At 32.6% G+C, this 14621-nt stretch overlaps 1 protein-coding gene across 2 annotated transcripts in view; it reads left to right on the forward strand.

Moving 5' to 3' along the window:
• RBBP8 (RB binding protein 8, endonuclease) overlaps window positions 1-14621 on the forward strand; it is an 84701-nt gene that overhangs the window by 26048 nt on the left and 44032 nt on the right. For both annotated transcript variants that reach the window (XM_079717751.1, XM_079717752.1), the window contains exons 4-5: window positions 6912-7024; window positions 13644-13710. In XM_079717751.1, coding sequence (XP_079573877.1) covers window positions 6912-7024; window positions 13644-13710 — 180 coding nt within the window. The remainder of the gene's footprint in view (window positions 1-6911; window positions 7025-13643; window positions 13711-14621) is intronic.

Raw genomic sequence — 14621 nt, forward strand, 5'->3', positions numbered from 1 at the left:
CCGCGGAGTGGCTGGGCCCGTGAGCCATGGCCACTGAGCCTGTGCGTCTGGAGCCTGTGCTCTGCCACGGGAGAGGCCATAACAGTGAGAGGCCCACATACCGCAAAAAAAAAAAAAAAAAAATTAATGTTTTGCTGAGACCTTTTAAAAGCAATATATATTTTGTTAAAATTTCTAAATGGTAATTCTGCAACTTGCTGTTTACCCTTCATAAGATGAAGCGATTCTTATTTCTTATGCTCATATTATGAAAACATCAGGAGATGTTTAGATGAAAGGAATTATTCAGTAAAGATAAATTAGATAATAAAAAGTTCTAATTTAATGTGGCTTGTTTGTGTTTTAGTAGTAGTTATTACATTACTATTTACAGGAACCATTTACAGGTTCCCTCAAGAAACGAAAGTATTTCACTTAATCTAAGGAACAGTCACTGTACTGGATAGAAGGCATTTAAAAAAGAAAAATCTGAACAAAGCAGTTAAACCATAGTTGTCTGATAGATTTTAATATTTTTAAAAGCATTTTTGTCAATATTAGGAAACTCATATTTCAACTGTTGTTAAAAGGGAAAATTGGTACTCATAATCAGAGGATTTGTGGTTCTCTATTTTTGAAATACTGACCAAATGTCTTCTTTTGTCTTGCTAACTCTTCTTACTTATGGATTTGAATTTAAATGTATTCTTCAGGAGACCTTCCTGGACTTCCTAGACTCGACTTAGTTGTGCTCTGTGGTTTCATAGTATCCTGTATTTCCACTTTAATGTTGTGAATCATACTTTATTGTAATTACTTTTTATTGTCTTTCTTTTTTTAGTACACTGTAAACTCTTTTAAAGAAGTGACATTATCTTGGCCACTGTTGTATTTTAGCACTTACAGTACTCACTGTAGGTGTTTAGTAAAACCCTTTTGAATGAAAATGAACAAGTTTGAGGAAATCTTTTTAGCGTATAGCAAACAGTTGAGCATACTTGTTTATCCGGTAAGTTTTAATTGCAAACTGAAATCTTTTCTTTCTTCATCTCTGTGAACAAGCTGTAATGTAACTCAGAATGCATGATACTTTCAGCCCTTACAAGTAGAATTACTCTTCTTTCCCGTTTACCTGCTTATAGCTACTGAAATTGCATTCTCCTGTGAAATTGAGGCTTTTTCTTTCTCTGACAGCAGCAGTTGAAGATAGGCAAGAGGAAAACAGTAGAATCCTGCTGATGGACTAGGAGCTAGCCTGTTTTCTCACATTCATTTAAGCTAGGATCAGTGAACAATCAAGAGTTGACTCTTTTTCACAGGTATTATCAAGAGTGGCAGTTAACTGGAGAAAACTAGATGTAATAAACAAGTTAGGGAATATTGTTTCATTTTATAACTGTTTATACCAGTGGCATTTTTAAAGTTGGAAACTAAGGGTTTCAAGAGGTTGTCTAACATGATACCTTATGACATTTTAATATATCAGGGTTGATTTCTTGGAAACAATAAGGTGTTCAGTTTTCAATGACAAAGTGGTAGGGTGACATTTGAATATTTAATTAGGATTGATTAATGCCATTTAACTCCTTCAGTGTTTTCAGTGACCTTTCAGTGTCAGTGCTCTTTTTGGCCTCTCTAGCTTAGTAGTTCTATCTATAAATTATTTACCCCAGTCAGGTCAACTATTTGAATGTTTATTGCATGAATCTCAAGCTATTAATTTGAATAGATCTTAAAAGAGAAATATAAAAGTGAAATGTGAAGTATTTTAAACCAATAGTTAAAATTGAGCTTCTTCTTATAACAGTTTAACAATGTCTTGGTTTTGTAAAAGTTTAGAGAGAACTTTATTCTTATTTCCTTTGGAATTTTAAAGGCATAAATAGACTTTACTATTAGCTTTGGAAATGCTTGAAAGTCTGAAAACATTAAGTTATAGCAGAAAGTTAAGAAGGTGTATGTCCTTAGTACCTTAATTCTCAAAAAAATCTTATGTAAAGTTTACTAGAATATATTTCTATTAAATTAAAATGCTATGACGAAAAAGGAGTATAACGTACTATTTAGCTGATTTTACGTTTTTCCTTTTATAATTTTTATTCAGGTAATACATGTACGTTATAAAGTTGTATAGTTATCATCAACCAATAGTTTCCTGTTCCACTCTTTCCCACCCGTGCCTGTCCCAGTTTTTAGTTCTCCAAAGTTCTAAATGATGTATTTTCACTTTAACACTTGATTTATCAATTTGAGACAATAGTTGTTTACTTCTTGCTATGAAGAGGAATAATTTTTCCCTCCCTCACCTATTTTTGAAGTTATTTTAATGCTGTTTTCTTTTTGGACCTTAATACATACATTTATGCAGATATACATACTTACATAAAGATATTTTAGAGAGAGATGTCTGAACAGTCTCCCTGAATTCACCTCTGTATCACAGGAGGATACTGATGCTTTCACCCTTACCTGTATCACTCTTCCTCTCTTGCTACCTTCTGCTTTGTGTTAGCTGAACCAATAACCTATAAATATTGACAAAGTTGATAGTTGCTACGTTCTTTTCTGTTACCAGATTTCAGCCCCTTGTATTTTGTTTACAAGTTGATTGTAGAAGTTGGAAAATAATGAACAATGTTTGTTTATTGACTATTCACTGCTGAGCCAGGATTCATTTCCTTCTCTATAGATCCATTGTCATGACCCCTGTGCCACTCAAGGAGTGTTTCTAATGTCCAGGTCAAATAGATTCTTTTCTACTCTGTCCCAAATCAGTTGCTCAAGTCACCCTATAACTGTATTATGATAGACGTACTTGTATAAGTTTGCTTTGTTTTTCTTAGAATTTCTAACTACCTTTCTTTCTTATTGAGATTAGAAATGTTTTCCTCATCGTGTCATTAATATTATTTAATGCCTGTTATTCTATTTGATTATAATCTTTTTTGTTCTTTTTCTTGAAGACATAATTCTTGGGCTGAAAAACTTTCTGTACTAATTTGGACCATTTACTTTCTAGGCTATCCTACAACAGCAATTCTGGAATTTCTCTCACTGGATCCCTACATTAATTCCATTATTTCTTTCAACTCATGTTAGTCAACAAATATTTATGGAGCTCCTGTCTTGTACCAGGCACTATTTTAGACCTTGAAGATACACTAGTATACATGGTTGGAAAAATGTGGGCCTGTTTTTCCTTTTTTTTTTTTTTTTCCCTTATAGCTCACCCACAAGTAACTGCTTAAAAATGCACAGGAAGTAAATTTTCAAAGAGTCTTGCATATCTGAGAAAATGTTTCTATTTTACTATGCATATAGATGGTATATTGACTGGATATAAAATTCTAGGTTGAAAATAGTTTTCCCTCAAAACTTTGAAGACATTTTCTCATTGTCTGTGAGCATCCAAAGCTGTCATTCTAATGTTCATTCCTTTATAGATAATAGATTGTTTTCCCTTTCTGGGATGTAAGATCTTTTTTTTTTTTTTTTACCTTTTTCCTATGACTTTATTTTTTATTTTTTTTATTTTTTTGCTTTATAACAAATTTAATCAGTTATACATATGTTCCCATATCCCCTCCCTTTTGCATCTCCCTCCCACTCTCCCTATGGGATGTAAGATCTTTTTATCCTAATTCTGAATTTCATAATGGGGTGTGTGTGTGTGAGTGTGTGTGTGTGTGTGTGTGTGTGTGTGTGTGTGTTTCCTTCATTGTGCTGTCCAGTCATCCTGTTAACCTGAAGACTAGTATCTCTTAAGATACTATTTTTGTCTATTATTTCCTCTCTCCATTTTTGTAGGTTCTTTCTTTCTGGAGCACTTCTTAGTCATAAACTGATCCTTTACAATCTTTTGTCTTGTTTTTGTTACTTGTTTTTTTCCATGTTCTGGGAGATTTCTTCTATTTTACTCTCCAGCCCTATTATTGAAGCTATTTTGGTAATCACATGTTTAGTATCCAAGAACTTTTTATTGTTTGTTGATCATTTATATGTACGTGTGTGTACGTGTACCCTTTTCTTGTTTTATGTCAACATCACTTCTCATTTTTCCAGGGATACTAGCTCTTTTATGTTACTGGTTTGCTTCATACACTAGTGATCTTTGGTTGTCTGTATTTAGTAGTGTATGACTGCAATGAGTTTTCTGCATTAGTTGGTATGATGTAGTCCGCTTTTAGTTGTCTATCTGTTTTACCCCAGCCATTCCCAATTCTCCCTCCCCCAGGAGTTTTCCTATGAATAGGAAAGTCAACTGAGGACTCTGTATATGTTATGGGAGCTTTATTTTTCAATAAGAAAATGAGGAGCTATCCTTTGACCTGGGTAGGATTTTAGACTGGGGCACTCAGCTACAGCCCTATTATTATAATTTCCCTTGTGATTTCTTCTTTAAGTCATTGCTTATTTGGGAGTGCATTGTTTTTAAGATTCACATACTTGTGAATTTTCCAGATTTTCGTTCTTTTTTGATTTCTAATTTAATTCCATTGTGGTGAGAGAACATACTTTGTCTGATTTCAGTGCTTTTAAACTTATTGAGACTTGTTTTGTGACCTAGAAAATGGTTTGTCCTAGAGAATGTTCCAAGTGTGCTTGAGAAGAATGTGTGTTCTGCAGCTGTTGGCTGGAGTGTTCTGTAGATGTCAGGTAGGTTTAGGTGGTAGTGTGTTCAAGTCTGCTATATCTATGCTGATTTTCTGTCTGTCTTGTTCTATCCACTATTGAGAGTGGAAGTCTATAACTTATTGATGAATTTATATATTTCTTTCTTCAATTCTGTCAGTTTTTGCTCTGCATATTTGGGGGCTTTCGTGTTGAATGCATGCTCTGCATATTTGGGGGCTTTCGTGTTAAATGTTAATTGTTATATCTCTAATAAATTGACCCTTTTGTTACAGAATTCACTGTCTCTAGTAACACTTTTACCTTAAAGTCTCCTTTGTTTGATACTAATTAATTAATCACCAGCTCTCTTTTGGTTTTTGTTTGCATGGTATTTCTTTTTCCATCCTTTTGCTTTCAGACTATTTGTATCTTCAGATCTAAAGTGTGTCTATTGTAGACAGCATATAGTTAGATCTTTTTTTTTTTTTTGTCCTGTCTGACGGTTTCTGCCTTTTGATTGGAGTGTTTAATCAATTCATGATTAATGTTATTGATATGGTTGGATTTGTGCTAGTCATTTGGCTTTCTATATGTCTCAAGTCTTTTTTTGTTCCTCTGTTCCTGTTTTTCTTACCTGCCCCCACCTTGCTCTTTCTGTAACTCCTATTATTGATATGATGGACCTTCTAGGATAATCTTCTAGTTTTTTATCTTCTCTCTTAATTTATTTAAATTGAAATAGCCACATGTGGCTTGTGGCTACCATTCTGGACCAGAGTTCTAGAGTTCTCCCATTGTTAGCCTATGATTCAGCATTCTCAGGTCAGTTTCTATTTGTCCGCCAGCTCCTTGCTTTTTAATTCGTTTGTTTTTCTTTCCCATTCTCCCAGTTCTCACAGTCTTGTGTCTTTAAAAATATACACAGATCTTTACTGTAGTTTTGTGGGATTTGGGGAGGAAGCAACAGTAGATGCAGATGTTCACTTTGTCATCTTTACTTAGATCTTGATAGGCCTAATTCCTGTTCTGGAATCTACTCCAATTAAACTATGTTGCCCAATTCTTTATTCCTTCATTCTAGAAATTTTAGTCCTATTAATGTAACCTATGATCTCTAATCTTTATTTTTTACATCCATATCAACACTGTTGCTATAAGTTTTACTTTTATATAAAAATCTCTAGGTTCTTTTTGTTTGTTTTAGTTGTATAGTTTTCATGTTTTGTCTCCTTATTTTAAAATTCATGGCATGTACTACCATGCTATGACTTCCATAGACACTCATGTACTTAGTATTTTATTGACTTAGGTCATTGAGTTAAAATGATTATCTTAGATTTTATATTTTCTAAATTCCTAATGTGGGATATGTGTCATTTTTTTCAACCATATTTTTTCCTGGTTATATAAATAATGAAATTAGAGAAATTTTGAAAAATATAGCAAAACACTAAAAAGAAAATCTTCTGTATTACTGGTACCTACAAGGTAACTGAATTAACATTTGGAAATACACCTTTCTCTCCATCACCCACCCCTCCTGTGTAATATATGTATTTCCCTTTTCCCTTCAGCATTCACAAATAATTAGTAAAAGCTATTTTGTAATCTTTTTCTTTTTTTAAAAAATGGTAGTACACTGTGAATTTCTACTAACACTGGAGTCTTTTTTTAATGCTGAAAAGAGCATTACTTTTTTTTAAACTTTGTATTCTTTGACCTTTAGTATTCATTCAACTAAAACTTAGTTGTTGAACACTCATTCTGTGTTATATGCTATGCTAAGCAGATGCAAGCTTGCTTAAGATAAAATTCTGTCCATTGGTACGAGACTGGGTTCATATTTTGCCTCTAATAAATTAAAACAAGGGAGCTTCAATAAATAAGTTCCCTTGAATAGAGTTTCAAATTGGCAGATTTTTACATAATTGCAGTCTTTAGAAAATGATGTAGCATGATTTCAGCCTATTTGGGAATATGTTAAAGGTATAATAACTAGTTAATTTTCTCTGTATTTTCCAAGTAAATTCTTTAGTTCTTCATAAAATATAAAAATCTTGAAATTCAAATATGAATAAGTATCTTTTAGTCGTTGAAAAAATTTTTTTAATTTCAGTTTTATTGAGGTATAATTGACAAATAAAATTATTTTTTTAAAAGTATTTATCATGGTGATTTGATAAATGTGTATATTGTGAAAGGATTCCCACCATCTGGTTAATTAACATATCCATCACCTCACATCTTTTTTTATTTTTTTATTTTTTGATGAGAACATTTAAGTTCTACTCTGAAAATGTTTTGTTTTTGTTTTGTAGATTAAGAGCAGGATTATGTGATCGCTGTGCAGTAACTGAAGAACATATGCGGAAGAAACAACAAGAGTTTGAAAATATTCGACAGCAGAATCTTAAACTTATCACAGAGCTTAGTGAGTTTCCTTTCTTCATTTATTAAGTATGTAAAGCATAGTATGGTATTGTTAAAACCTGTTATTAAATTGGTTACAATCAGATGGATTATTTACATATGTTTTTCTTTATTTAGGCAAAAGTTCAAATGTTGTTTTTTCCCTTTTTGTAGATTTAATCTCATGCTTATTTTAGTAAGAAATAGGGTACAGTAAGGTGCAAATACTGTCCTCGTTGGCCTCAAAGTCTCACCAGCTGTAAGACAAGAAGCAAATTTTCTTTGGTTATATCCATATTTGCTTCTTTGGTTTTATTTCATATTAATTCAACTACTTATATTTAGTAAATTTAAACACAAAGCAGACAATTTAGTGTTCTACAAAGGTGTATTTTTTTTATTTTCACAATTTTTTTGGACACACTATTACAAGTATACCATTTTTAGTTTAGTCTACTTACCATTTTATGTAGGAATTTCTTTCATTTATCTTCTTTTCCAAACTAATTTGGTATTTTGACTTTTTTTTTCTATTAATTATATTGCTGTCCTCTGGTTACTCAAGCAAGAATATATGAATGTATGCTGATTGTTTTAAAAAGAGATAGAAGGAACATAGTTTTATTCTCCCAGAGGTAACTACTATTAAGTATATAATAAATATCTTTACAGGTCCAGATTTATTTATCTTTCTGTTTGTCTCTTTCCCTCATTTTACCCCCTCCTCTATCTTCTCTTTTAAATTTTTAATGGGATCATATCATACTTCTTGTTCTGACATATGTTATTTTATTTTAGACTACATATTAGAAGTCTTTACATGTTTATATGTTTGTTTATATATTTAGACCCATAGATTCTGTGGTGTGTATGAATGAATGCATGCATGAGTTTATTTAGGAATATAAGATTATCAATGAGTAGAAAACTATTACATTTCAATAGACATAGTTGAGATCCACAATTATATTACCATTAGTACTTGAAATAATCTGCAGTAATGTCTACATGTCTAAGAGTCAGATTTCTAGCAACTTTAACTGTCTGAAAAATAGCCCAAAACTCAACAAGCAAAAACCCTAGGTATTAAGGAATAAGACAGCATTCTTTTTAATGGCTGCATTGTGTAGATGCCATTTATTTACCCATTCTCATATTGATGAACAAGTCAATTTTTTGTTTGAGTGTTTGAGAATTTCAGTTTCCCTATATTCTCTTCAGTTTTGTGCAAAAATGTATTAATTGACAATATCCAGTTCAGTGGGTAAAGAATGATACACCTTTTTAATATTAGCATTCTCTTTATTACTATTCAGGTCAAGTATCTTTTTACTTGATCTTCAGTTTGCATTTCTTCTTGGGTGAATGGTTTGAATATCCTTTGTCTAATTTTCAGATAGGTAAAATACTTCATGAGTTCATGTTGAAAATTCAAATTCAAGACTATAGAGCTTTTGCTAACCTCTTCTAATAACATCTGTATCCCCTTTCTTCCACACTGAGAATCATGGTTCTCAAGGACACAGGGATGATAGAATTAAAATATCCCCTAACTACTCATTTTTTAATCTCATATTATAGCACAATAGTCTTAGAATAATACCACTAATAATACCTCCAATGTGATTACTGAAAAGTTCAAGAAAACTAATTTTACATTAAAATGAGCAACAGGAAAATCATTGAGGTTAAATCCCAAACAAAGTTATTTTATGAATAAAAATACTAAGCCTTCATGTTTATGAATTGTTGGTGTTTCTGTTATCGTTGCTACTTTTTACCCCCCAGCCTGCCTCTCTTTTTTGTTCTTTTTCCAGTTATTGCATTTTGAGGATATTTATCTTGTTATTTCATCTTTATTTTATCCTTATTTTGTTTTTAAACTCTTTATTTCTATTTTTTTGATCAACCTTGAAATTTTACCATGCTTTCCTAAAATATAAAGATAGTATCTTACCCTCTTCTGAATAATACAAGGACTTTAAAACACTTTCACTCTGATCATCTCCTTCTCCATTTACATAGTTTATGGCCTGTATTTTTTTTTTCAGCCCTGCAAGTTAGAAACTTTTTTAAAAATTACCTTATTCAGACAGTTTTTAAAAGACTTACCTACATGTGCAGCAGTTTCTTTGCTTATTATTGCTTTTTACATCTCACTTTTCTTCTGGTATTATTACCCTTTCTGATCTTTCTTTTTTTTGGCCATGCCACACTGCATGGCATGTGGAGTCTTAGTTCCCCCAAGTAGGGATCAAGCCTGTGCCCCCTGCAGTAGAAGTGCAGAGTCATAACCACTGGACCACCAGGGAAGTCCTGAGATTCATTCTTTAAAAGTTCCTTTACAGGATATTTGTTGGTTCTAAACCCTCAGTTTTTATCCTCAATGTTTTTATTTTACCATTATTTTTATACGGCTATTTTACAGGATAACAATTATTTTTCTCTGGCTACTATTAAGATTTTTTCCTTAGTTTTTGGTATTCTGTAGTTTTAGTGCAATTTCAAGTAGGTTTTTAAGAAAAAAGTCTGCTTAGTATACATTACAAAATCTATTGAATCACTTCTTTAATCATATCTGTAAAACTGTCGGCTACTAGCTCTTCAAATATTGTGTCTTCTCCATTCTCCTTATTTGGGGGTTATGATGAGACCTTGTCATTCGATCCTTTGGTCTCTTAACATCTCTTTCCTATTTTTCGTCCCCTCATTTCACTCTGCTGCGTTCTGGGTAATTTCTTCAGCTTTCTTGCTTATTATACTAAGTTCTTCAGCTCTGTTACACTGAGTTATTTTATTTCAGTAACCAAATTTTTCATTTTTAAAAATTCTGTTTGGTTCTTTTTCAAATATGTGTAGTCTTTTTTTTTTAATGAAATTTTTTTTTCTGCTTTATAACAAATTTAATCAGTTATACATATACATATGTTCCCATAGCCCCTCCCTTTTGCGTCTCCCTCCCACCCTCCCTATCCCACCCCTCCAGGCGGTCACAAAGCACCGAGCTGATCTCCCTGTGCTATGCGGCTGCTTCCCACTAGCTATCTACCTTACGTTTGGCAGTGTATATATGTCCATGCCGCTCTTTCGCTTTGTCACAGCTTACCCTTCCCCTCCCCATATCCTCAAGTCCATTCTCTAATAGGTCTGTGTCTTTATTCCTGTCTTACCCCTATGTTCTTCATGACTTTTTTTTTTCTTAAATTCCATATATATGTGTCAGCATACAGTATTTGTCTTTCTCTTTCTGACTTACTTCACTCTGTATGACAGACTCTAGGTCCATCCACCTCATTACAAATAGCTCAATTTCGTTTCTTTTTATGGCTGAGTAATATTCCATTGTATATATGTGCCACATCTTCTTTATCCATTCATCCGATGATGGACACTTAGGTTGTTTCCATCTCCGGGCTATTGTAAATAGGGCTGCTATGAACATTTTGGTACATGTCTCTTTTTGAATTATGGTTTTCTCAGGGTATATGCCCAGTAGTGGGATTGCTGGGTCATATGGTAGTTCTATTTGTAGTTTTTTAAGGAACCTCCATACCGTTCTCCATAGTGGCTGTACTTTTTTTTTTTTTAATGAAATTTCTTAAAAATATAGAAAAGTAAGGAGAATAGTAAGGAACCCTCATACACCTATCACACAGATTAACAGTTGTTCATATTTTGCTGTATTTTCTTCATTTCTTTTTGAACTGAAATATTTTAATGTCAATTACATACATCAGGAGATTTTTCCCCTAAATACTTGGATAATTTATACCTAACCACAATACCACTACCTTGCCTACCAAAGATTACCCATAATTTTCTCTAATATTCTTTAAGAGCCAGTCCATATTCATATTTCTACAGCTGTCCCTCTTAAGGTAGTTTGCAACCGTTTTGTTCAGACCTGCCAGTCACAGACCACACATTTCATTTGTCTCTTAATCTGGAATAAGCTCCCTTCCTATTTTTTTCTTTTATGACATTGAGTTCTTGAAGAAGTAGGGCTGTTTTCCTAAAATTATGCCACCTTCTGGGTTTTTCTCATCATTTTATTTATCTTGTTTCTTTATTTCCTATAAAATACAAATTGTATCTGAAGGCTTGATTAGGTCCAGATTAAACATTTTGGACAGCAGTACTTTATAGGTAAAATTGTCTACTTTATATTGTATCATATTAGGATATGGATATTGTCAGGTTATTCCACTCTTTGGGATTGGTGGCCAGATTTCTCCATTATAGAGTTATATTTTCCCCCGAGTACCACCAGGTAGTCTAAATTGGGAGGATGGATGTGTGATACTTTGAAATCTTGCAAAAATACAATTCTCCCTCAATCTTTCTTTAATGGTTTTAATATCCATTTGTGATTCTGGCCTGAATCAATTATTTAATTACAGACTACACAGTGATAATTTTCCATTTCTGTTATTCTTTATCAGCTAGCATTCTTCTATAAACAAGAATTCTCCCTCATCAGTTTGGGGCTATTGGTTACCTTGGGATGTAGTTCCTACTAGAAAGGCATGATACATCTTAATTTTTTCCCTTTAATTGCCAGTTTTCAGAGTAATATCTTGTATAATAGTTACAGTGGTGACAAATAAGGTTTTTTTTTTAACATCTTTATTGGAGTATAATTGCTTTACAATGGTGTGTTAGTTTCTGCTTTATAACAAAGTGAATCAGCTATACATATACATATATCCTCATATCTCCTCCTTCTTGCTTCTCCCTCCCACCCTCCCTATCCCACCCCTCTAGGTGGTCACAAAGCACTGAGCTGATCTCCCTATGCTATGCGGCTGCTTCCCACTAGCTATCTGTTTTACATTTGGTAGTATATATAAGTCCATGCCACTCTCTCACTTCGTCCCAGCTTACCGTTCCCCCTCCCCGTGTCCTCAAGTCCATTCTCTACATCTGCATCTTTATTCCTGTCCTGCCCCTAGGTTCTTCAGAACCTTTTTTTTTTTTTAGATTCCATATATATGTTAGCATACGGTATTTATTTTTCTCTTTCTGACTTACTTCACTCTGTATGACAGTTTCTAGGACAAATGAGGTTTTGTGTGTTGTATATGTTATGTTTCATTTTGCTTTTGACATGAATGGAGCTTTCTCTTTTTTGAGCATAATAGACATATGTAATTTTATATATTCAGTGTGTGTCATTCAGTTATGTTCATTATTTTTATTGATACTCAGATTATCTCAATCTTGTCTGTCTACTCATTTTTGGTAATCACTTTTATCATGTTAGTTTTGAGCCTTCCATCTTTTAAATCTTTAAACATTTCATTATCATATAATTCTGTTATCTGAAATACTTGGGAATCTATATATGAGTTATTTTCTACTGACTAGTGGTAAATGAATTCAGATCACTTTGGCTCCATTCCAGGAGTTCAGGCTTAAACTGGAAATCTCAAGTTCAGTCCCTCCACCAGTGCTGATACCAGTATCTGCTTGCTAACACTGCTTGGGTTTTAGCTCACAATTTGTTTTGTTTTTGTTGTTGATTGTGGTGGTGGAGTGGGAGGCTCTTGGATTTCTCTTCCTGTGTCCAGCTTAGTTGTCCTCTGGAATCCTTCCTGATTTTTTCAACAGCTCAACGTAACCTTTTTCTCCTTGGAATTTCATTTAGTATTTTATCTGAACCTCTCTAATGCCCTTGTCACTTTCAGTTGTAAAAAATATGTTTATATAATATCTTGTCTCATTAGGCTACACTTTCTTCTAGGTCACTGTCATATCTTCAGGTTTTTGTTTTGTTTTGTTTTTTTCCAGATCCTCCACAGGAGGTAGTTTAGTAACCCTCACATATTGTATTGATATATAGTCAACAAATTTTTATTTACTCAGTGTAAGAAAATATGTTTGGATTTGTAAACCACTAAATTATTAACAGATTTTTGGAGTATGATTAACTTTCTTTCTTAGAGGTTAATTGTACTTACTCTGACTTGATTTCTTTGATATATTTCTCCTCGTAAAACACATGCTTAACCAGTGACATAATATCAAGGATTGATAATTTTGTGCTGGCAACAGTAGAAATTATAGCCCAAAACTAAGTTTCTGCTTTATAAATAAGGATGGATAGGAAAATTTAGTCAAGATAGATTCAAACAAGGAGATACTACTTCAATGGTATATTTAAGTTACTGATACCATAATTATTAATGAAACATAGAGTATGACTAGGAAGAAAATTTACTTAAGTGTACTTATGTTATAAAAATTACACTGATATTCAGTGTTATATTTTATGATCAGATTTATTTCAAGATAAATGGTGTTTGAAATTAGTAGGACTGAGTAACCAGATGGAATGCTTTCTTGTGCTCAATATGAATAATTAAACTATACTCCCCAGTACATGAGGTACTCTTTCTTTTTTGCCCACAAGCATTACACAGAATTATCAGTTAATCATTTACATGGAACTTGAACTACATGAGATGTAATAATCACTACCTAGTAACAAATTAGTTTTGAACAGTAGCATTAACCCTGACTAACATCATGACTTAGAATTTGAATTCCTAATTCTCCATGATTGTTGCAACTGTTGAAAGAACCTGACATACATCTTATTATAGCTATAATTTGTGCTTTCTTTTCACATTATATTTAAGTGAATGAAAAGAATACTCTGCAGGAAGAAAATAAAAAGCTTTCTGAACAGCTGCAGCAGAAAATCGAGTAAGTATTTTTTCTTAATTGTGGCAGAAAATTGAATATTTTCCCCTAGCTTCTCTTTCTTCATTTTACTTAGCTTTTCAAACTGTAAAGATATATTAAGAGTTAAAGGTTTCATTTTTAAAAGTTATAAAGTATTCTGCAAATGAAAATATAAAGAAAATAACTATATTTTTATTCTGGGAGTATATATGAAGGGTGTGTATGCATCTCTTAGCTTAGTGTGTGAATATATAAAAATCAAAACATTTTAATTTAAAGCACTTTAATTTTTATAACTTTATTATAAATAACAAATCATTCAAATAAATTATTTGAAGTACTTATATTTTAAACATTTGAGTTTTGTTACCACCTTTCTAGCCCTGTCCCAGAAACTTTATAAAATCAATCTGAATAATTATTTCCTCTTATACACTTCTCAGGCCTGGAGAACTTCCTCCTTTCCCTCTCCCCCAATTTCTCATAATAAAAATAATAACTTTCATCTTGTGTTCCAGTTACTCTTCTTTGTGTTTTATGTTTATTATTTCTAATCCTCACTGTGACTCTTCAAGGTAGTTTTATTAACTCTACTTTATGGATGAGGAATCCACATCTTAAAAAAGTCAAGTAACTTGCCATGGTCTCACAACTAGTAGATAATGAGACATCACTCAGAACCCCATCTTCTGACTTAAAAGCCACTGTTCTTTCCATTATTTGACAGCGTCTCAAAAAAAGAATCTGTTTTTCTGGGTCTAGTCTGACTGATGCCAAGCACAGTTATAGCCAGTTCTTAGTTCCCATTTATGTAAAGCTTATATAATATTCTTTAAAAGTTAGGATTCAGGATAGTGTTAATGGTTTATAGGGTTTTAAAGACTCTGTTGCATCTGAGTGGACATCTACAAAAACTTTGCTAAACTATGTAG

The sequence above is a fragment of the Hyperoodon ampullatus genome (assembly GCF_949752795.1).
Source record: "Hyperoodon ampullatus genome assembly, chromosome: 13".
In the NCBI taxonomy this organism is placed as follows: Eukaryota; Metazoa; Chordata; class Mammalia; order Artiodactyla; family Ziphiidae; genus Hyperoodon; species Hyperoodon ampullatus.